At 36.4% G+C, this 22108-nt stretch overlaps 1 protein-coding gene across 7 annotated transcripts in view; it reads left to right on the top strand.

The window, feature by feature from the left end:
* Positions 1 to 22108, top strand: part of LOC122569616 (mannose-binding protein C-like) — a 202486-nt gene that overhangs the window by 169748 nt on the left and 10630 nt on the right. For all 7 annotated transcript variants that reach the window (XM_043730912.1, XM_043730918.1, XM_043730913.1 and 4 more), the window contains one exon: positions 20790 to 20902. In XM_043730912.1, coding sequence (XP_043586847.1) covers positions 20790 to 20902 — 113 coding nt within the window. The remainder of the gene's footprint in view (positions 1 to 20789; positions 20903 to 22108) is intronic.

Here is a 22108-nt window from a genome sequence, read left to right on the forward strand (position 1 = left end):
CCGATACTACATATATATGTAGTATCTTCAATGGAATATAATGTTATTATATCCTGATATTGGTGATTTATTTATAACGAATGGATTGTACAAATATGGACAGAAAAGCGATGGTAGATTAACACGAACTAATCGCAATAACACGCTACAATTTAGACAACTCTCGACACGACGGATCCAACGTTCTCTCTCGCGCGGACCACACTCTCTCGACAACGCTAGCAACACTATACTCTACAACGCAACTCGCACTCTCTGGCTTCTCGACTTATTCTCTCCGACTTCCAAACTGAAACTGCCTGCTCTCGCATCTCTTTCGTCTTTCCGTAGACCCACCACGTACGTGTTCCGCGACCGCTCGTGGCCAAGGCCACGTAGGCCCTTTTTACAAAACTATACGATTGAAGAACGCCTCGGCTCTCGCGACATTGTATCACCAACTCCTAGGCCTTATGTCAGCGATACTACATATATACAAACTTTCTAAGCAATTTTGCAATCACGTTATACGAAGACGCAGTAGCAATTCTATCATCGCATTATACGAATTTCTACTGTATTACTTCTAATTGTGCCTCTTTGCTCTACGCGCCAACAAGCGCAGCTCGAAATTCGTGCCGATGTAACTTTATGTCATCGAATTTCATAACTTTCCGGATTACGCGAGATTACGCACTTGATAATCATTGCATAGCGCTTTAAGCATACGATTTAACTCGCGAAGCGGAAATCCTGTACACTCCTTCCTCGCTCGTCCTCGGTAAAACCGCCGTATTCTCCTGTTTTGCCCCTTCCATTTTATCTCTATGTTTTTAACCGTTGTATTTTCGTTTCTTCTTCGTTTAATGCTTTTTCCTTCGCCTCGGCTGTTATCCTTTGGCTCGATCACATGCTACAGTCTCGGTGAACGCTCGACACGCTCCAAAAGATTAATTTACAAACCGAACCGCGGCAAACGGCGAGTTGACACTGCTGGGTCGAATTCTTCCGCGATCACCGTTCCGCTTTAATGCCGATCGAAAATCGACTGCGGTTCGATACGGAAGAAACTTCGATGGTTTCTTTCGGTAGGCGATGAATTAGAAACAGTAACAACGTTGCTTTCTTCGAAGCAACTGCACGTATCTAGGAAGTGTAGAAAAGTGAACCAGAAATTTTGTGACTCGGATTTATAGATTAACTTGCGATAGATATTTTCACTGATTTTTCGCAAATGATGTTTATATTATGGTGATATACAGTTAACGCGACGTAAACAATTTGCTGTATCAAGGCAGTATATAAAAACGTATCGCAAATTTTACAATTGGAACTTTTGAAGATTCGACAAGTTTTTATTATCACATTTTATTATCACATAAATTTTTTACGGATGTTCCGCAGATTATTATCTGCTTGCATTAATCGTGAAATATAGTCAACGAAACGTGAATAATTCTGTAGAAAGATAATAATAATAAAAAGAAAAGAGGCATAAAGAAGAGAAAAGGTAGTCAGAAGGCGGAAGTGAATGTACGTGCAAAGGGCCAGTTATAGTTTATATCGCTGCCATTAACCTAATCGAGAAGAAGCGATTCAAAAGTTATCGACGATACAGCTATATCTCAACACTGTTATACTTCATTTTCATCTTTCATACTTCAACACCTCGCGTAAATATTTCGAATAATTCTACATAATATTTTTACAATTCCTTCCATCCATATAGAGTAAATATACATTAGAAAATCACTCTTATATTCTTCTGAATTTTCTTCTTGCATACTTGTAAACTTGATTGATTGCGTCTTATGGAACGTTAATGGAGGATTGATCCTCCGTCTGTTTAATCATTCTCATCTTAATTATCGTCTAACGCGATCGTGTATTAACCAGTTACATGGTAGAATGTTTTCTTGCGAAACACCTTGCCCGCGTTACGCTCCAGAAGAGTAATTTCTTAATGATCCGGATCTGAGCCACAACGTGAAGGTAGAATAGCTGGAATAAATGTATCGAGAAAGAACTTCTTACATTTTCGACAGATACAGGTAGTTTAAGTGCTAAAAGATAACAGCCGACGTATATGGAATTTGATGCAGCGAACGTGGAATATTTTAGGTTTTCTTCTTGTTCAAATCTTGTATACAAGTTAGCATAGAAGATAGGAATTCCAGGCTCCTGCATTTTCCACGTTAATAATTTCAAACTTCGCTTTAAAGTTCCTCTCAAAAGTTTATCAATATTTTATCCTGCGGGAACGTACGTAAACATTTTTGGCTTCCCAACAATTTCCATTAAACGGCACTAACTGCTTTGTTTACGGCTTAAAAATTCAGTCGAAGCATCTATCAGACATTTAATTCCATATATCTAAATTTATTACTCTTATTAGTAAGTTATTGAACGAAATTTCGTTCTTATTCAAATAATCCTAGCAAAAGTAACTCGAAAGTTTTAAAAATACGCAAAAGTTTGAGACGCGAATCCACGCTACAGTAGACAAGGAAGAAATAAGACTCACTTTCATCTTCACTGACCCAGAATTCGCGTTAATTGCATGATGCTTTGCATCGTTAAATCTGCTCGGTTTTTAGCCATAACGCGATGCATTAGCAACATTCTTTCGTAACTATATGCTTGATACTTTAGCGATAAATGTAAACTCATCGCTACGTTTATTTACGCTAATGTTCGACTGAGAACAAATTATTTTAAGGATTCTGTTCCATTTTCATGATATATTAAAATTTTCGGTCAATTAATTTCTTCTCCGTTTCGTTCAAATATTTTTATTATACCATTTCTTGTTGCATCGTTATAAACGCTTGTTCTCTTGAAAGCAATGGGCCATAGTTAGAAACGATGATTTTTTACCACGAGATACCGTTCGAGGATTAACCTGTCAGTTAAGCATTTTGTATCGTGTCGTATCTCATTTGTGATACTAGTCGTAGCTCGAAGCTAAACGAAGCTGACGAGCACACCTGCTGCGTACAATGTATTGTGATTCCAATAATAGTAATTAGGTATTCCTGCCAAATCAAATTTAACAACACGATGAAGTAATAAAAATGTCGAACGTTATTATAAAGTGAATATTGCATAAGAAAGAAGATTAAATATTCTACAAAGTACAATAATCACTTATCTTATTGAACGTATAGCAGAATTTCTAAAATACTTTACGGTAATACTAATTTGTCGAAATATAAAAGAAAGTAATAGCTACGAATAGCACTAAAATATTTTCCATATGAATATAATAAGAAAATCGAATAAAAAAATAGCGTAGTTTATAAACAAATGGTCCATCTGCTGGCTTGCAACGATAAAAGTAGGTACTTTGTACTTTGCTAATGTAAATACAAATATAAATACGCAATGCAAATTAAGAAACATATACATTTTGTTAAATAACAACACTGTACATTTAAACCGAAAACACTATACATTAAGATATATATTATACACTATACGCAATAAATTTTAATTTCTTCGAACTGCAGCCTTCTCTCTCTCTTTACCATTTTGCAAAATGATATATCTCTTTCTAAATTATAACAAATCCAACATACGCTGCCAAAATCTTAATTTCGATTTGAAACGAACCACGATTGTTCATGCACTATGTCCCTAAACCTTTCGTTTCAAACTACTCGTTTTTCATACGCTTTCGTTATTTATGTATGCCCGAAATATCTTTTCGACTTGGTTGGAAAAATTATGGTTCTTTAAATAGGTGATTTACATCGAAGATAAGTAATCGTCGAGTAAATATGGTTTTAAAATATTCCATTGGAAGGTAACGGGGATCTATGCCGCTCCCACGATGTCGATAAATCACTTTCGCAGGATGATCGCAAGCTTGGAGGAAGAAAAGTTGTGAACCAACCTTCGCAACTGGAATTTCATGCCTGAGGGAAAGTTCGAGGCACGTGCGCATGATTGTGTATGCTTATTTCCGATGGAAATATCGTAATCTCGGATTATACGACACTTTGAACTTTCTTATCGAATTTCATCTGCGTTGATTCATGTGCATTCTTTTGTGCTTAGGATTCCTTCCGTTCTTCCATTATTCTCAAATAATTATTACAATCTGAGTATTAATTAATTAATATACGAAGAATTAATTATTTATTATGCGAAGTGAAATTGTCGATTGGATAGGAAATTGAATTATTCATCAGAACGCAGCGTCTCTGTGTACTACTGTGATTTACTCATTCTACTACGGTCGACTTATACTGAAAAATCGGAGAAATTTGTTATAATCTGAGAATTTTTATTTGATACATAAGAATTAATTATTTGATATATGAAGTGAAATTATTGGTTGGAGAAGACACTGAATTATTCTGCAGAACGCAGCGTCTGTGTGCACTGCACGATCTACTTATTCTACTACGGTCGACTTATTCTACTGAAAAATTGGAGATAACAGTTTACGCGTCTGTGCTCGTATCGAATGATCTACTGAAGAATTTTTAACAGTCCCATCGTGGTAATCCTCTTGATGTTATTCGATATTTGATATTTTTAATATATTAATTTATTATTAACATTGTAGGTGAATATGTTTCTTCTGAAATTTTCTCTTTCTTCAAATTTTATTGTTCTATGACATTCGTAGGTCTATAGGATACGTTTAAAAAATTACTTTTTTAATCGCTATTTTTTAATCGTTTCTTGTAATCAAGCAATTATCCTGTTCCATGAAATTTTACACGAGCGATGGTTGTCGAAGTCCAATATGTCGCGTTTCAGCAAGTCTTCGTACAGCTTTGTTCACGTTCTGACAACGTTTAAAGTGATTTCGCGAAGCCTTCTCAAATATTAAACGAGAAACGAGAATAAGAACAAAGTGTTGCAGAAATAGCGAGATAAAAGATCAAATGGTTTTACCTTTGCGTTTGTTCGTCGTGTGTAGTGCTTTCACGTGGACATCCACGTGTGTTCCATTCACTTTGTTTCTTTTCCTTCGTTGTTTTACGGATGCATCACCCTCTCACGTTTTATAATCTTTCAACATTGAAAATGTCACTTCATCGCTCACGTAAGTGAGAAGTAGGTGCAGCAGAAGATAAAAATGCGGAAACTTCGATAAGTTTTTATAGGACAATGTAGAATGTAGGTAGTGCGTATATATCATAACACTGCATTTCAGTGATTTTGTTACGAATCGTAGTTTTTAAATTAACAATCAACTAATTGATATAAAAATGCAAGAATACCTCGTTAAAGAGGCATTGTTCATTATATCTCCACCATTTATTTATCATCATTCAAATTATGTACATGATATTCAAAATATTCATACGTCGTATCTCTACGTTTCACTGTGATTATTTCGCGCTGCATGCCAATTATCATTTCCCGTCATTGATGTATAATTCTCGTCCCATTCTACTTGCAAACTATATTTTCTTCGCACCTCTATCGTATTAAAAACGCGAGATACAGCATTATTATATAGCCAAGAAACAATTCCGCTAAAAAGCAAGTTGTGCATATTTCACCGGTCAAGTGGAAGGAAATCGTTAAAGAGTTCATTCGAAATGTACGGATCTTCCAAATTAATTTCCAGCGTAACAATTTCCATACAACGCTTCTGTGAATCGATTTCGCTCGATGCTGCGGTATTTCATCGGGATTCTTCCTTTTTCCATCCCTGCGCTCGTTTTCCAATGTTCCTCGTCGACGTAGCGACGCGTTTTTCGCGACGTTCACCGTGCAAGGCGCGACATTCCGCTCGGCGAAGCGCACGAGGAGAATACTGGATGCCAGAATGGAAACGCTCGGTCCCCGGGGACGCCCACGAGGACCCGTGAAAATGATATCGAATTCGAGATACAGTTCGAACGGATCGAGTTCTCGATAAACACGTGACTTCTGTTCGCCACCGCTCGTCGATAATATCTTGGGTTACGTTGGAATTTACGCGGCTACGGGAAATAAATCGACCGGTCAGGGAAAGAAACTGCCTACCTGGCCTCTGCACTCGCTGATGAATTACGATTCCCTCGGCTTTTTCTCCTTTTCCTTTTTTTTCTTCTTTTTTTTTCTTTTTTCCGATGGTGAAAGCGGACGGACGGTTTAATGGAAAATAAATAACGCGCGACCACCGGGAAAGGTTGGAGCAAAAAATATAGTTTGATGGTTTTTTATGTGTTTGTTCCACTGGCTCCGAGGGAGAAATGGATGTTACGATGGCTGCGCACATGTGCGCTGGCAAAGTAGTTAGTTCATTTTGCATGGTAAAGTCATATTGTACGAGCTGATTTGGAATGATGAACGCGAGAGTTAGTGGCTGGTGTTTTACCGAAGTTAGACTTTTGCGAACGTGTATTGACTGGAGAGCGAACTAATACTTTGTGAGCTGGATAGTTAAGTGTTTGTTTGACGTAATGAATGTTTGGAGTAGGTACTGACGATTGATTCCCGCGATCATTGCTTTGTCAACCTAACATTCGATTATCAATTTAACGTTCGTTAATAAGTGAAAGTTTGTTTCGTAACGTAACTTGATTGGGAAATATGTAAAATGAACGATTATGTATGGAAGTTGACTGTATATGATCGTCAAAAGCGATAATGATAGCAATTCCTCGTTTTTTTATTCTGCAATTTGAATCTTATCTAGATTTGGTTCTTTCATCTAAAGTTTGTCATATTATATTAGAAATTATTTCATGAAAAGAGATTATTTCGGTACTTTTCGTAGATTTTAAGTTACTACGGAGAGTTAATTTTCAGAAGTGTATAATCTTTCTGATGTAACAAAGAAATGTAGAATGAAAATCCTAAAGTACCTCGACACTCGAGAGCAAACGCGAACTAATTACTTGGTAACAATATAATTAACACTTTGTGCCATTATTATCCGTTAATAATATCGTAGGCCGCGAGCTTTCGCAAGGAAGGGTAGTTATCGAAACAGCGAATACGAGAACTCCTGTTCTAACCTGGAGTTTGCTTGTTACGCAAGTATAATAACCTGAAATACGTTCTCGGTGGTAAAGCAATATCCGGAGAACGATGACAGAGCACATCGGAAAGGAAACACTTCTGATTTCTACGGATACTGAATATACCATTCCAAATATTCAACTTGTTTCTCAGCTTGTAAACAAGCTTTCCATCGCTGGAGTACAAATACCTAAATGTCGTAAACAAAGTATTTTATTTTAATTAAGAAGAAAAGAGCGAGAATAATGAAAGTTTAAATTTCTTGTAGACAGTAGATATCACATTAATCTATTATCCATCAGGAGTCGATAAAAATTATAAGAGTTAAATAAATAAATTAATTTGGTTTCAGTTCCGTTTATTATTTAATTGTACCGTTTTCTTTTTAAATATGACACAAAGAAAGGACACGTAGAAAGATAGGGAATTCCTAGATAGAAGAAAGTAAATCTGAGTGAAGAGTTAGCAGGAATTTATGGATTTTAATCATTTTTATTTCAGTTATTCCATACTTTGCCGATTTCACGAGATTAAAATCCCTTCTTTTCAACTAAAGTACGTAAGTTCGTTGTTTACTGAAATTTTATTCTATATACAAGACATGTAAGATATATAAGGATTACCTCTTTCAATGTCATTTTCTTCGCCAACATTTCTTTATCGCGATACTAAAAAAGGAAGGTAGACGCGATGCGATTGCGTGAGAGTGTGCAGATTATTCGAAGTATTTGAAGTAATCGGGCGCAGTCGACACGAGCGATTCCCTTTTATTTTTTCGCGTAACGGTATCCTTTTTCGAGAGGAGTAGAGTTAACCGGTTTTGAAACTTTCTCTGTCACCTTTCCTTCCAAGCAGGCGGCTCTACGCGTCAAACCGCGATGACCTTTCGCGCCAGACAGGATAATTAAACTTCCTTTTGGGAACAAGCTGACGATCGTCCGCCACGTAAAAGAAATGCAAGAAAAACAACGTCTTTGACTCCCGTTCATAAAATATCGAGGATAAAAATAAACGCTTGTTAACACATCGGAACTACAACCTTTGCGCGTAATAATACCGCGTGCCTCGAATAGTTCAGCAATTGCAGATATTTCTTAAGTGCGTGGATACACTGTGGAACCACGTTTGCACCAACAAGTTTAATGCTAAACTATATAGGAACTCGTTCTAAACCTCTCCGAACCTCTGTTATCCGAACTATGATTGAGCGTATCTTCAATAATACGAACGTATATTTTTATACCAAGTACATGCAATGACTTGCTTCTACGTATATTTTTGTAATGAACATATACGATGATTTTATCTGGAATAAATTCCATGTATTATTCGTAAACTCGTGATTCGTAAAGTTTCATCTGTTTTGTCATCGAATTGGTTACTTGTTGTGCAAGAGTATTCATTAATGTTAACAACATATCAAATAATTTGTAACCCGTGGCTTGTAAAGTTTCACTAATGATATTAGTTCAGTCGTACAAGAAGGTCCAGCTCTTATTATTCGAGCTATTAAGGGAAGCTGAAGAGGGTAGCGATTATTTATCGCAACTACTCGATTATCCCAGCTGTTTCGTCCCTCGATCTGCTCTGACAAGTGAGATAAAGCAATTATATACGTCACTTTATCGTGTGTGATCTGTTTAAAAGTACGAGTAAAGTGCGAAACTAATTTTTCACTTGGGTCTTTAAACACTATGTTATATTCTGAAGGTTACGCTTATACAGGATGTACGAAAATTTGGTAGAATTTTAGGAGAACGTGGTATTCATCGGAACAAACAAAAAGGTCTTAATAAACATGGATTCAGAAACCATTAGCTTTGGAGTTATGTTTCCTACTATAAACCTGGAATGGAATAACAGATCCTAACGTTTTTCGGAAGATGGATTGGACGTGGTAGATCTATGACATGGCCGACTCGTTCACCCGATCTATATCCGGTGGGCTTTTATCTACGGGTACATTTAAAAGGTACAGTGTGCAATAGATCAATCGCTTTGGTAACTGAATTATGGAATTCGGTAACTGGACAAAACGAATCGAAAACTATTACCAAGGAATAATCTTTCAACGCGTGCGTGATTCTATGGAAAAAACGTGGCGCGTTGAAACGAACGGGGGGTGTATATTGAACATCTCATAACCTCGGAACTAATGGTTTTTGGACTAATGGTTTTGTCTACTACTAATGGTTTTCGTGTTTATTAAAACTTTTCTGCTTGTTTTGATGAGTATTATATGCTCTTGAAGTATTTCCCCGACCTTTTGCTACACCCTGTACACGTCGAATTTTTAGTAAACGTCAATGCACGTGTATTTATTGTTGAGCGTATTTGAAACGCGACCCTGCCTCGTTCTGTGAATCATTTTCGACCTAATCGTATTTCCTATCGTATTTAACAAATTTTACAAGTTTCAGGAAAAATGCAATTAATTGTTACCGATATGCGTGATTTTTCCTTCTAATTTTTTGACGAAGATTCTGTTCAAACATTAAATATAACTGTCTTATCGTTTATTAAAACGAGACATAAAAATGTTACGACTATAGCGGGGTGACAAAACTGCAACTGCAACACTCTCTATACGAAGCACCAAGTTCTTTCAATATCCTCGCCATTTTCCGCCACTCTGGCAAACTTATGCAACGTCCCAAATGATATAAGACAGGTTTCCAATAGAGACGTTTTTGGAAAGGCCAGGACCGACCCACTTAGGCGAAACTTTCAACTCCGTTTTTCGAGTTTCTCGAATAATCTTCCGCTTGTCGAAAGAATTTTCGAGTTGCCTTTAAAAAGCCCGCGCCACCTTTCAAGCATCCCCGCTGCTATCGTGCCAGAGTGTTTCCGGTGTGTTAGTCAGATTCAATTTTCCACTGCATGCGTCTTCTGGGATGCGCTCACCTCCGACGCGCCAGCTTCGCGAAGAATTAAGATAAATAGCTGGATAAATACCTCCGTGGCGAACTCGGCTTTTACCAATTAAGTTAGATTGGTATAAAGTTGAGAAGTTTCTAATATCCAATAGCCTTACCAGTTTAGACCGAACCATTCTCATCGCGACTATTCATCAAGATAGAGGCAGATTCGCTGCATTGTTACGTAATCGTTGCCTTCGACGGAAATGAAAGAAGTACGATCATGATAAATGCGTTTTAATGGTGAAATCTTCTTATTCACAATTATACAATGTTTATTAAACTCAACTTCCTTTTGTAATTCATAAGACATTTAATTCTATAAGAGCATTATAAGAACGAGATAGGAAAAGAAAATACGTTGCGCGTTCATTGTTAGGTTTGATTTTCGAGAATGTTGTAGCGAGAACGAAGCATTCTGCGAAAGTTAATGAAACGGAAAAGAAAATTGAGTTTGCGGTTGAGTTAAGCTAAGTCCACACTGACAGACGATTGTACGTAGACACGTGTCGCAGTCAATCAACATCTGTCCTTCTGCGAGTTTCCCATCACAGACTGTTGGTTGGTCGCGACACGTGTCTACGGACGGACAATTGTCTATCAGTGTGGACTTAGCTTTAACGTAATCACGCTGTATCGAGACCTGCGTTTAACGTCACGTAATCCAACGCCATTTCATTTCTTAAGAAGTTTCTTCATTAAGTTTTTATATTCGTGTCTCGAAATAATCTGTGCTTCATTGATTTTTGTGTATGTCAGTAATGAGCTATCTTTAACCTGTTAATCAATCAACTCGTCACCTGAATCTACGATACTTTAGACAGAATGATTAATTTTCCTAAGTATTTTTTGTTCTTTAATGTATCGTTATATTTGAATTCGAAGTATTTTATACATGTACAGTTACTTACATTTGCTTGAATTAATTGTTAAGAACGTTTTTCCTTATCTTTAAGATTTATATAAAATTAATATTATATTTAAATTTTTCTATAGAACTCTTCAAAGAATTTATTCACAAAGACTGTTTTCTGTCATGATAAATATATATATATATATATAATTTACAAATATGTACGATTACTTGATCCAGCAATTGTAACTGGATTTTGATTTTGATGTCTTACGATTGGGCGCATGTACATGCACACACACAAACACGGACGTGGCACAGTTTACGTACGTTTCTCAGAGTCTCAATTCCGTAACTCAATTCCGGCTCTTTTAACGTCAGATGGAAACCTGCCTTTTCCATTCCCATGAAGCGATCCTACGGCTTTCTCTTGTTCACCGGTTCAATTCGGCAGAATTGTTTCGTTTCGGGATGTCTTCGATCACTCTACGCGATACGAAGCTCCTGCAACAAGCTACAAGTTGCATTACAGCGAACTTCTATCAATGTTCCTTCATGCGATAAACATACTCCTATAACAGAAGACGAGAAAATGTGTTTCAATCATTGGGAGATTTACCTTGATATTTTTCCTTTAAATTCTTAACGTGTAACGTTTGTCAAGATTTATGGAATGTAAGGACCTTTGAATCTACAAATCTCCGAGGTTCCAAAGTTCGCAACTTTGCCAGAATTTCTCGAATTCCAGAAATTCTAAATCTACAAAGTCCTAGAGTTCTACGGTTTGAAAGTTTCTCAGCGTTTGTCGAACTCAATAAATTGGAAATCTACAAATCACCCAAGTTCCAAAACCTAACATTCCAAGGAAGTTGATTTAGAAATGAAATAACCAAGCGATACTTGCAAATACTTTTTATATCAACTCACTACGCTTTACTATACTCGCTGCACACTTCGTTTCGCTTCACTGTTACGCTTCATAATCATCGGTTCTGATCATAGTTTAATCATTAGCAGGGTTGTTTAATTATTATCAAGCATCGAGTACTATCACTAACAAGATCCCCCAACTCTAATTAAAACTTGTGGCACAACTATTATTAAGCATCTGTATCATACACTTATAATTAGATAAACTCGTTAAACTGACAATATGCGAGTACTATCGTTGTGAATTATCAACCTGTTAATCCGTGACGACGGACTGAATTATCCCTTGATTTGTCGACCTTTTACACTCAGATGCAACAAGTATCTTTACTTAGGAATCCCAGTTTTTCCACGTGTCATTTCATTTCTATCAATTAGATAATTAAATTACATCATATTAGGTTGTCTGGAAAGTTTCTTGTTTCATATTATTTTGTCGAATTACGTACGATCCATTTTGTTCTGTTGAGATAAACACCTCGACATTTCACAGACTTGCTTTCACGTTTGTACGATGGTGCATTGTTGTAAACTACACGTTTGCGAAAGAAAGATACTTCTCCGACAACCTAATATCTATACTTGCAAGAACTGAGACCTGCCTAATCGGAATTGATTTATTTTTATTAATTTCGAATTCTATGATTTAGCGTGATTTATTATTATTATTCGGTGTCGACTAATTACTTTTTAAGGCTGAGATGAACAAGATAAAGAAATGTCTATTTGTATAATAGCTTCCAAGAATATATATTGTTAATCAATTATTATGAACACATTTATTTTGAGAATTACCTTTCGTTAATACGCGATTGACGCGATCGAAATTTTTAATGCGACCAATTATCGTGTACACGTTTTGCGGGAAGAGAAGGGTGGCGTTTCGTTGTAATCAACGGCAAATTAGGTTAATTATTGCTCATAAAATTACAGGCTGACCGATTGGACACGTTCCAAAATAGCTGGCGTGCAAGTTGAATCCGTTGGACGATCGGCGATCGTTTCGATGCCGAGGCACGCCAACTTTTGTAACGCGCACATTAATTACGACAATTATTCGGAGATTCAAGCGTATTAACACGTTAATGATCACGTTATATACGAAGATACTGACGTTTAACAACAAACAGGTGCTCGATAATCGAGCAACCGCTCTAATTAACATACACCGTCGTCTGGACGTGATTCGCATTTGAATAAATCACATCATTAAATTACTTATTTATAAACAGCAGTTTTATAGGGAAGCGAATAAATTCGTTCGTCGCTGTCCGATTTATTATATTTCTAATAGTTATTAGGTATATTATACTAAAATATTCTCAAGTTTATATCACGCTGCAATGAAAGATAATTTTATAAAAAATGATATTCTATAGATAAGAAACGGGATTAAACAAATTCTCTGAATATTTTCTCAACAGTATTGCTTCTTCAACCTAAATTCTATTTTACAAAGTTTTCTGGAAATCCAAGTATCAAACTACTATGATAGAGATAAACTGTTTAATTTTCCAACTACATAGAAACTTTTTATATTTTTGCACCGCGTAATGGAATTCCGCTTCTTTGAAATATCTATTATTTCAATGTAGTTTTTGTACCTTCACAAATCGATATGTAAATTATTCTGCTCTAACGTTTCAATTTATGCAACTTTCACTTCGCTGCGTAGTTGTTAACATTAAAATTCAATCGACTAAAATTCAATTCACATTAAAGTTCCTTTTAGCGTTAAAATTCTCTTAAAGAATTCATGAGCGTTCAAGAGGTGTTTATGCGAGAATTTATGCTACAATTCTCAATGTCAATAGCTGATTCTTCTCCTTCCTTATTCTTCGGGTACAGAAAGAAGCGAATTAGGAAGCGATATGTTCGATCTATGATCAATAAGTATTATAATATATATAATATGTTTTGTTCCCGTGGATTTGGCTCCTAATGCCGATCGACAAATCAACGCCGCTTTAAAGGCCGCTAATAGCCTGCCGTGGATTTGTAAATTCACGCGATGGATTTTGGTTTAGCACATTGTGAATTTCGTATTGTACGAAACAACGTGACCGGCCACGAAATCTCGCGATTTGTTACTTGCCGATATCGGTCATTTCAAAGCATTGCGTTATCACGCAACATGACCAGAGAAGCTAAGCGGGTCTTGCTCGAATCGATTAAGTCTTGCACGCTGGTTTAAAACGAAAATCTTGGTAGACGATAGACGATAGATCGTTGAAATGGTGGCATTAGATAGATAATTTCAAATAGATAACAGTTTGATTGGAAAAATATTTCTCCGTAGTATCCCAATTTTAGGGTTTCCTCGATAAATACGTAGATACGTAAATAAAATCTTGTTCATGGGGAAATACGAAATATGAGATACGTTGTTGTGTAATATTGTTAAATTTACGGTTTTCTCGGTAAATATTTTACGTGTTTAAAAATGTAATCTTCTTCGGAATCTTATTCACGAGGAAATATGTTTCACGTATCACGTATGTTACATGTTTTATTATCGACGTAATCGAGGTAACATACTACCTAATTAATGTAACCGATATATTGTAATATATTATACGTGTTATATCATTATATTTTCCACCTGATCTATTTTGTAACACAACGTTCACGTTATTTCCATTCCGATAAGCATAAAATTTTAACGAGGCTGACATCTAAGATTTATTCTTTTAAATAGAATTTCAATTTATAAACTTTTGTATTTTTTTCAATATAAAAATTTATTTGTAGCCATTCTGAATGTGAAACGTTGAAAAATAAATTCCCATTGTTATTACGTGCTAGCATATTTACATAATAGGAATTTTCTGAAGTTATTTTTAGTACGCTCACTTGCTTCCTTCGTAAACTTTCTTTTTTCCCGAAGTCGATCTTCCTGGACTATCACGCAATCATCCTTGGCTCCTCTCACTTTTACTCGTTTTTCCGTTACGCCACTTCGCGATGGTATTTTTCCCTCACCTAACGCGTATTGAATATTTTCACCGATCGAAGTTTCGATTCTATTATGCGCCACTGGAAAAGATCACAAAGTGGCGAGGAACGCAAAGCTTGTTTCATATCACGTACTTGGCTTTGTATCGAACAGGCGAATCGTGTATTGGACACGTGAAACGTGGACAGAACCACGATTTCTCCAAAAATGATCGTACGAGGTATTCAAGGTCTGAATTCATTTTCTGGGGCGCCTTAAAAACGTGCCCACCTATTTCTCTGTTTCTTTGACACACACACACACACACGTGTTTTATAGAGTGGAATTTCATTAAATATCGTACCAACAAAGCACTAAAATAATTTCTGTTTGCTAAGAATTTAATTGAAATTATAGGAAATTGAATTAAAAATTAGATATTTAAGAAATGACGAAAAAATTTTTAATGTGGATCATTTAGAAAATCAGACACACGATCTTCACTTTCCTAGATCGTGATCTGATAAATAGCAAAAATATTTACACGTATAATATACACAATTTAATCAAATACTTATAGATAGATTTACTATGGACTCTTCGTATCTTTGCGGAGACAATGCACGTGAAATTGTCTCGTAACGCTATTTCTAAAACCAATCAATCTGCCAAATGAAATCTCGAGAACAATTAAATATCCATTTTCCCGTCCGACCCCTTTTCATCGTGTAACAAGAGACTATGGCTGTAAATAGAATTTCGCGCGTGTACCGATGGTAAATTTCCCAGCGTGCAATCAGCTGCTGACATCCGAACTTTCACGATTTTTCATCGAAATTATCAGACTCGTTCCCTATTCTTCGCTATTCGCAAGAGTTTTGTAAATCGAGAAATTCTTCGCTCAAGCTATCGGCTACTTCAGCTCTCGAGCTATTTCAAATTTGAGTTTACCTAACTAATGTTATAACGCTTATTATCATAGCCTGGATGGAATATTTATTCCGAATATTCTATACATTTTCCCATATTGTACACATTTCGCACATTCCGCTACATTTATGCAAATATCCCGTAAATACGTAAACATACGCATCTATTTATTATATGATAACACTGGCGCACAAGATACGACAAACATCCTTAACCAAAATAATCAAAATACCTTACATCATCAACAGTGAGCGTGTTAATACTAGTCAAACATCAACCAACTATTCGTCGCCCGAGAATTCCTGGAAAATCGTTTTAGAATGCAACCGCTAACGACCCTCGACCTCCGACCTCGTTTAAAAAAACTGTCTGGCTAATAACCTTCCTTTACCAACTCTATCTTTGCTACATATTTTTATGGGAACTCTACGCAAGTAGACTAGTCCCCGGAGGGACGTTTTCGCGCGAATCCAGGGGAAAAATACGAAAGAAGAATGGGACGGAGAATGAAAGATGGCTGGTGTCTATTAAGAGATCCGTTGAATATTAATGCCACGAGACGTATTCCAGGACGTCATGGACCGGTGCGCGACGATTAACGAAGCGATTATTAAAATATGCAGAACGCTCGTCCTAATTAGTCCGTCGACGAAACCGAGAAGGGCTTTTGCTCGTCCACTATCGTAGCTGTGTGCCTTTTCTTCGCGGCAAGAACCAAAGAACACCACACTCGTCTAAGTTTTCAAGGGGTTGACTTTCTTATCGTCGGCCGATTTTCTTCCATTATCTCGGCCGATTACTCGAACCGGCTGCCTCGTTAGTCTTGTGCTCGTGTGTTTAGATCAAGTTAACGAATGCTATTTTTTATAACGAAGATTACGTTCATTTGCATAAAGATAATTTAATTCGCTTTAGTTTTATGGATTGTATTAAATTGTGAATCTTTATGCATTTATGAGAAATTGAAAGGTACAGAAATACGCAGAACGCATATAATACACATGTATAGTATACCTAAAATATCTGCAGCGCAACAATCTTCATAAAATTCAGTAAGTGAGACAAAATCTATTTGTTTAGCGTACGTTCGTAAAATTTACAATCGCATAAACATCTGCAGTCTACCGACTGTATGTTATTTTCGACAACTAGCAAAAATTTGGTAGCCAAAAGTGAGTTTTCCATTGAACATTAGAAAGAATGTAAGTGTAATGTTGGTGTATTAGGTTGTCCGAAAAGTTTCTTTCGTTTCGTAAGGTGATAATAGACGAACAACAATTTCTCTTTTATATCATTTTACATTATTTTCATTTTACATTATTTTTATTATTGAATTAGGTATGATCCATCTCGTTGTATTTCCATTATTAAGTTCGTGCATAATTCAATAAACTAATATAAAACAGAAAACATTGTGCGTCTGTTATTTCCTTATAAAACGAAGGAAACTTTTCGCACACCGTAATATATCAAAATGTGAGTATCGCTTACTATTTCCTTTTCCTCTTTTCAACAGATTTCCCATCAACGTCTTCCTCTTCCTTCTTTTTTCTTCTTACTTTGTTAAATCATGCGTAATGATGCGTTTCTTTTTTTTTTTTTTACAAAAAGTAGTTGAGAAATCGCACGTCGCCAGTTTTATTCTGTCTTTCAAACTGAATCAAATTCCCAATAAGTAAAAACATTCTTAGAACATTCTCAGAACGTTCGGATGTTCGATTTTTCAAATCGGACGAACGATCACCAAACGGCGAAAGAATATCCGTTCACGCGTTCGTTTCTAAATCTTATTAAAGTAGACGGGGAGCGACGCCTTGAGACGCCGACGAGGATGAGAATTTCGGAATTTCCAAGTAGTTCCTGTTGGATGGATTAATCGCGGCGGTTGGCTGGGCAAAGGATAATTGAAAGGTTAATGAGTGACTCGATCGTGTACAACCGGCGGCGGAACCGAGCCGAGATCTTGTTAAAATGCATGGCCCCCTTCTCGTTGAGAAATTGTCTTACGGAACCAAGAGATCTGCCCCACCCCCCTCCCTCTCTTTGGGAATTTGGAAACGTCCGCTCGCCACAGTGAATTCATTAAGTCGATGGATACCGTCGTGGCCGTGTTACGGAAATTGAATGTTTCTTTTACGACGCTGTGGCACGACACGCGCTTTTTTTGTGATTTTGCGTGCCTGCAGATCGTTTGCAGAAGGTTTGTGAAATATTTGAACTTTTTAAGAGTTTATTGGGTTTGCTAATGAACTGTTAGATTGAGTAGTTGAGTAGTTAACTTGACAGGAGTGTTTTGTCGATGTTCTCAATAATGTTTATTGTACTTTTTGCAATCGTGCTTAATGACTTGCTGGTCTCAGATATGTCCAAATGTGAATTTTCATGTGACGTTTTTAAAAGTCGTGTCTAGTAGGAATCAAAATTTTTATGTTTGTGACAGTACTATTGATAACAGTATTATACATCGTATTATGTATTGTATACTATTATATTAGTATAGCATTATACTCTGCATTGATAGTTAACCATATCGTTAGTTAATTTGCAGAGAAATGATTAGCCATCCTAAAGAATATTACGTAGCGTAAACAGCGTTACAAAATTTGAAAGTTTAATAAAATTACACTCAATTACAATCACGCGAGAATTTATTTCCACTCGTTATATAATATGACGATCTTTCTTACTCTCTTTTATTTTTCTTTCTTATTTACAAGACTGGATGAACTTTTATTTAGAAGCTTCTTGTAATAACTTTGCCATGTGAACTCTTTCGAAGCGCATAAAGAACAGGATGAAAACGAAGCGCAACTACAACGTCTCCATGTTATTTACATAACATTAAACGTTAATAAAACGACACCAGGTGGTGTAATGAATCGAAGAGAAATTTACCTCGATCGATTACACCTGCCGCCCAAAAATTGTCGACGAAATTACGTAAGACGAAGAACGTAACTTCTCTCTCTCTCTCTGCACTTCTTACATAAATTCTTGCCGGTAGAATTATGTTTCTTTATTTTTCGTAACGAACAAATCTTTCTCGTCGTATAATTATTCTCCCTTTTTACCGTAACAGCGCAATTTAAAACTCTAAAGAAGACATCTTATAGAAAGTACATTCGGCGTTTTTATCTTATCCCAACTGCCTAGACTAATTAACTTTGTTTCTTCGTGTTAATTAAGAAGTTCACCTCCTTTGTTAACGGAACCGCCCTTAAAACCAGTTTCCTTAAAGAGAAACATCGCACTGATATAAATAATTTCTCTGTATCCCTCGAAAATGTTAAGATACCGAACGAATTAAAAAACGACGATAAATATTGTTCCTTGGAAAAAATATATCACTATCAAAATTTGCGATAGTTTGAATTAAGTTATATAATTTTAGAGCAGTTCGTTCTAGTTTATATTCTCCACTTCATGCGATAAATACTATCATTTACATTTATGCCACAAACTGTAGAATATAAATTAAGATTAAACTCTATAAATTTTTATATCTTCGTATTTCACATTTCTTTATGCATCTAGAATTATTCAAATTCGTTGCCCGCAATTAAAAGTGTATACCTTCTAAGCTTCAAACTCGGTCTTCTTGAAAACGAATCTTTAAACCAGACTATGTTCTTTTCAGTTTATTTTATACACCACGTGTATAATCGTACCACGTGTCCTTCTACACTCTGTTAGTAATACAGTTACTAATAAAACTAAATTAATGTGCAAGAGAGTCTCGTTACGTGAGAAATAAAAAAAACTTCGTCGGTTAACAAGTAATTATTTTCCGCCTCATTTTACCTGAATCGTCAACTAATCCGTCACTTTATTTGTCACTTTTTTACGCCACGAATAATGCGAGTAACTTAACACGAGACTAACCCGAGCTTTCTTAACTACCTATGGCGCAACGCTACCAGACGAAAATAAAACACAACTCGTTATCCTGAGTTTACACAAAATTCTTTCGATAACCAGCGAAGGTAGGAAAAAGAATCTGGAGAAATATCTCGTTAAACAAAAGCTAACGAAATTTTATGATACTATTTTCTCCGATTATTTTTCCGACACTGTACTCGATTGAGTCGCGAAGGTTCATGGCGATATTATTTATGCGGCGAGCCGAGCACTCGGAATCACGTTCATTTTACAGTCTATATTATCCGAAAGTTCTCGTTAAGTTCCTTATTTCCATAGGCGTGTTTTATCGCCGGGAACATTAAAACTTTCGCCCTCGGCGAGAATTATGCCGCGATATAATGGTTCGTTAAAGCACGGCCAAAAGAGGTGGGCGATCGTGCCTTTAATAATGGAATTTTCACTCGTCGGCTTTTCCTTGAACCGTTACGCGTCTCGAGCCACCAGAGCATCGACTCTTCCGCATTACGTAACAAGTCGGTCTGACCCCCCCGTGAACGCTTGTAATTCCGTTTTCTCGCAACCAGCATTCAACAGAGAAATCTATTACGTGAATTAAGAGGAACGTCGGAAAGAAACCTTCAATTAGCGAAGGTAAACAGTGGCAAACACGATTATTAACGATACCGTTGCGGTGAAGAGATATCTGTTTATTTCTGCCTCTCCACGTGGATTATTTCGATTGAAAAAGAGCAACGTAAGGTGTCAAATTTTATGCATTTGATCTCTTTAATTGATACGTTTGATATCCAATTAGAAGCCACAAATAATACTTTTGAATGGTTGTCGAATATACAATGTAAAAAATGGAATAATGTAATTTAATTATCATGAAGTTTCTGAATAATCCAATGTTCCGATTCTGATAAAAGTTAACATAAATCGTATCGAAAAGCGTTTATATTTTCCTGGTAATTATAACAAGAGAAAAGAATAAAATCTGTTATTTTAACAAGTTCGGTATTAAATGCGCTGTTAAATTCGATGTTTGATACTTTAAATACTTAATTCAGCAACTTTGTCTCTTGTTCATTGTACAAACTGCAACTTACCACGAAATAATAAAGACAACCGAATGAAAATCCGAAGCACGCTAGACACATTCAGAGAAAGTGCTCTTAAGCTACACTGTTCCATAAGTTTCAAGCATTCTACGTATTTCTTGTATTCGACACTACATCGTCTTCTTACGGAATATCTTCAAAATGTGTCTAAGTAATGAAACCAATCCATACTTGCCTGTTAATTTAACTTCAACCAAAATGTGTTGTTGATCTTCAGTCGAGATTTGCGTGTAATTAATTTGCCAGGGATTTCTACCAGATCTACGCTTACATTTCCATTGTTTCCACAGACGACTGCCCAAACTGCGTGGATGAGCACAGCAGCAACCTGGCCGCATCAAGATGGACGATGCCGCTGTTGAAGCTCGGCGAGAAAAGATACTACCTGGGGATCTTCTTCAAGGTATCACGGCTGCCAGTCACTTTGATTTATCTAGTTGCTCTGGCGGACGCGGCCTACCGGACATTATCGAATTATTTCCGTGCCCGTAACTTTCCCGCTTGCCGTCTCACTGGCGCTTTACGGTGCATCGAACGCCAGACCGGGCTTGTTATCGATCTGTTCACCTGAACGCGACCATCCCCTATATCTATGCTTTGTATCACGCGGCAAAGAACGCGGAAAATTGATCTTGTTGATCACTGTCCCCGTGGACTCGTAACGATTCCTCTGTCAAGCAGATTGCGTTGACGGAAGAGAGCTCTCTGTCGGGTTGGTCGAAGACAACGGTTTGATAGACACACGTTCGTCAAATGAGGGAGAAAAAGGTGTTCTTTAAGAGGAACAGGTGGACGTTTATATTTCTAGAATGCGGAAGTATTCTATCGATGCTTGTTAGTCGAGAATCTTCGATTATTTTTGGAGAAACGACGTTTTACGGAAGCGTGATTTGCAAATACAGCGCACTTCCTCTTATTTCAGCTTTTAATCGAATACATTTAACTTCTTTGAGAGAAAATTCACCGATACGTTTCATGCGACGTTAAGCTTATTGGTGGTCCAGAATATTCGTCGTAAAAAGTACTTCAATGTAACAGAAAGGTGATATCGTGATGTAATTGAAAGAAAAACAAAGGAGGATAGAAAAGGATACCTTAGATAGTATGAGTCTATATATAAATACATTACGTATATGTTCAAGATAAGAAAGGTTTTCTCAGTGTAAGTGATATCTTTGTAGAAAAGGATAGAAAAGGATATTGAATTAAATAGTGTTAAATTAAATTTTCAAATACATGTGCGTAAATATATCCTTTATTTTATACATTGTATATTTACGCATACATACAAACATATTACTTTTGTAGCTACTTATAATATGTGTATGATATTTGTATGTATCATATTTGGCTTAATCGGCTGTTCGCTTAATCAGGTAGTGATGTAATTCCTCAAATACCATTTAAGAGAAAGTCTATCGTATGCGCGAGAGATTGGAATGGAATTTTCATAATGTCAAGTTCTCGAAAAATGTCCGAACAGCAGGAAAAATACCGATTTTTAAGTACGCACGAATATTCTTTAATTTGAAGTTAAAATATTTTAACTATATTGTAATTATACCTCAAGCAATTTTACACTTCCATTCGCTATTCCCACGCATATTTT

The sequence above is a fragment of the Bombus pyrosoma genome, linkage group LG7 (genome assembly GCF_014825855.1).
Source record: "Bombus pyrosoma isolate SC7728 linkage group LG7, ASM1482585v1, whole genome shotgun sequence".
In the NCBI taxonomy this organism is placed as follows: Eukaryota; Metazoa; Arthropoda; class Insecta; order Hymenoptera; family Apidae; genus Bombus; species Bombus pyrosoma.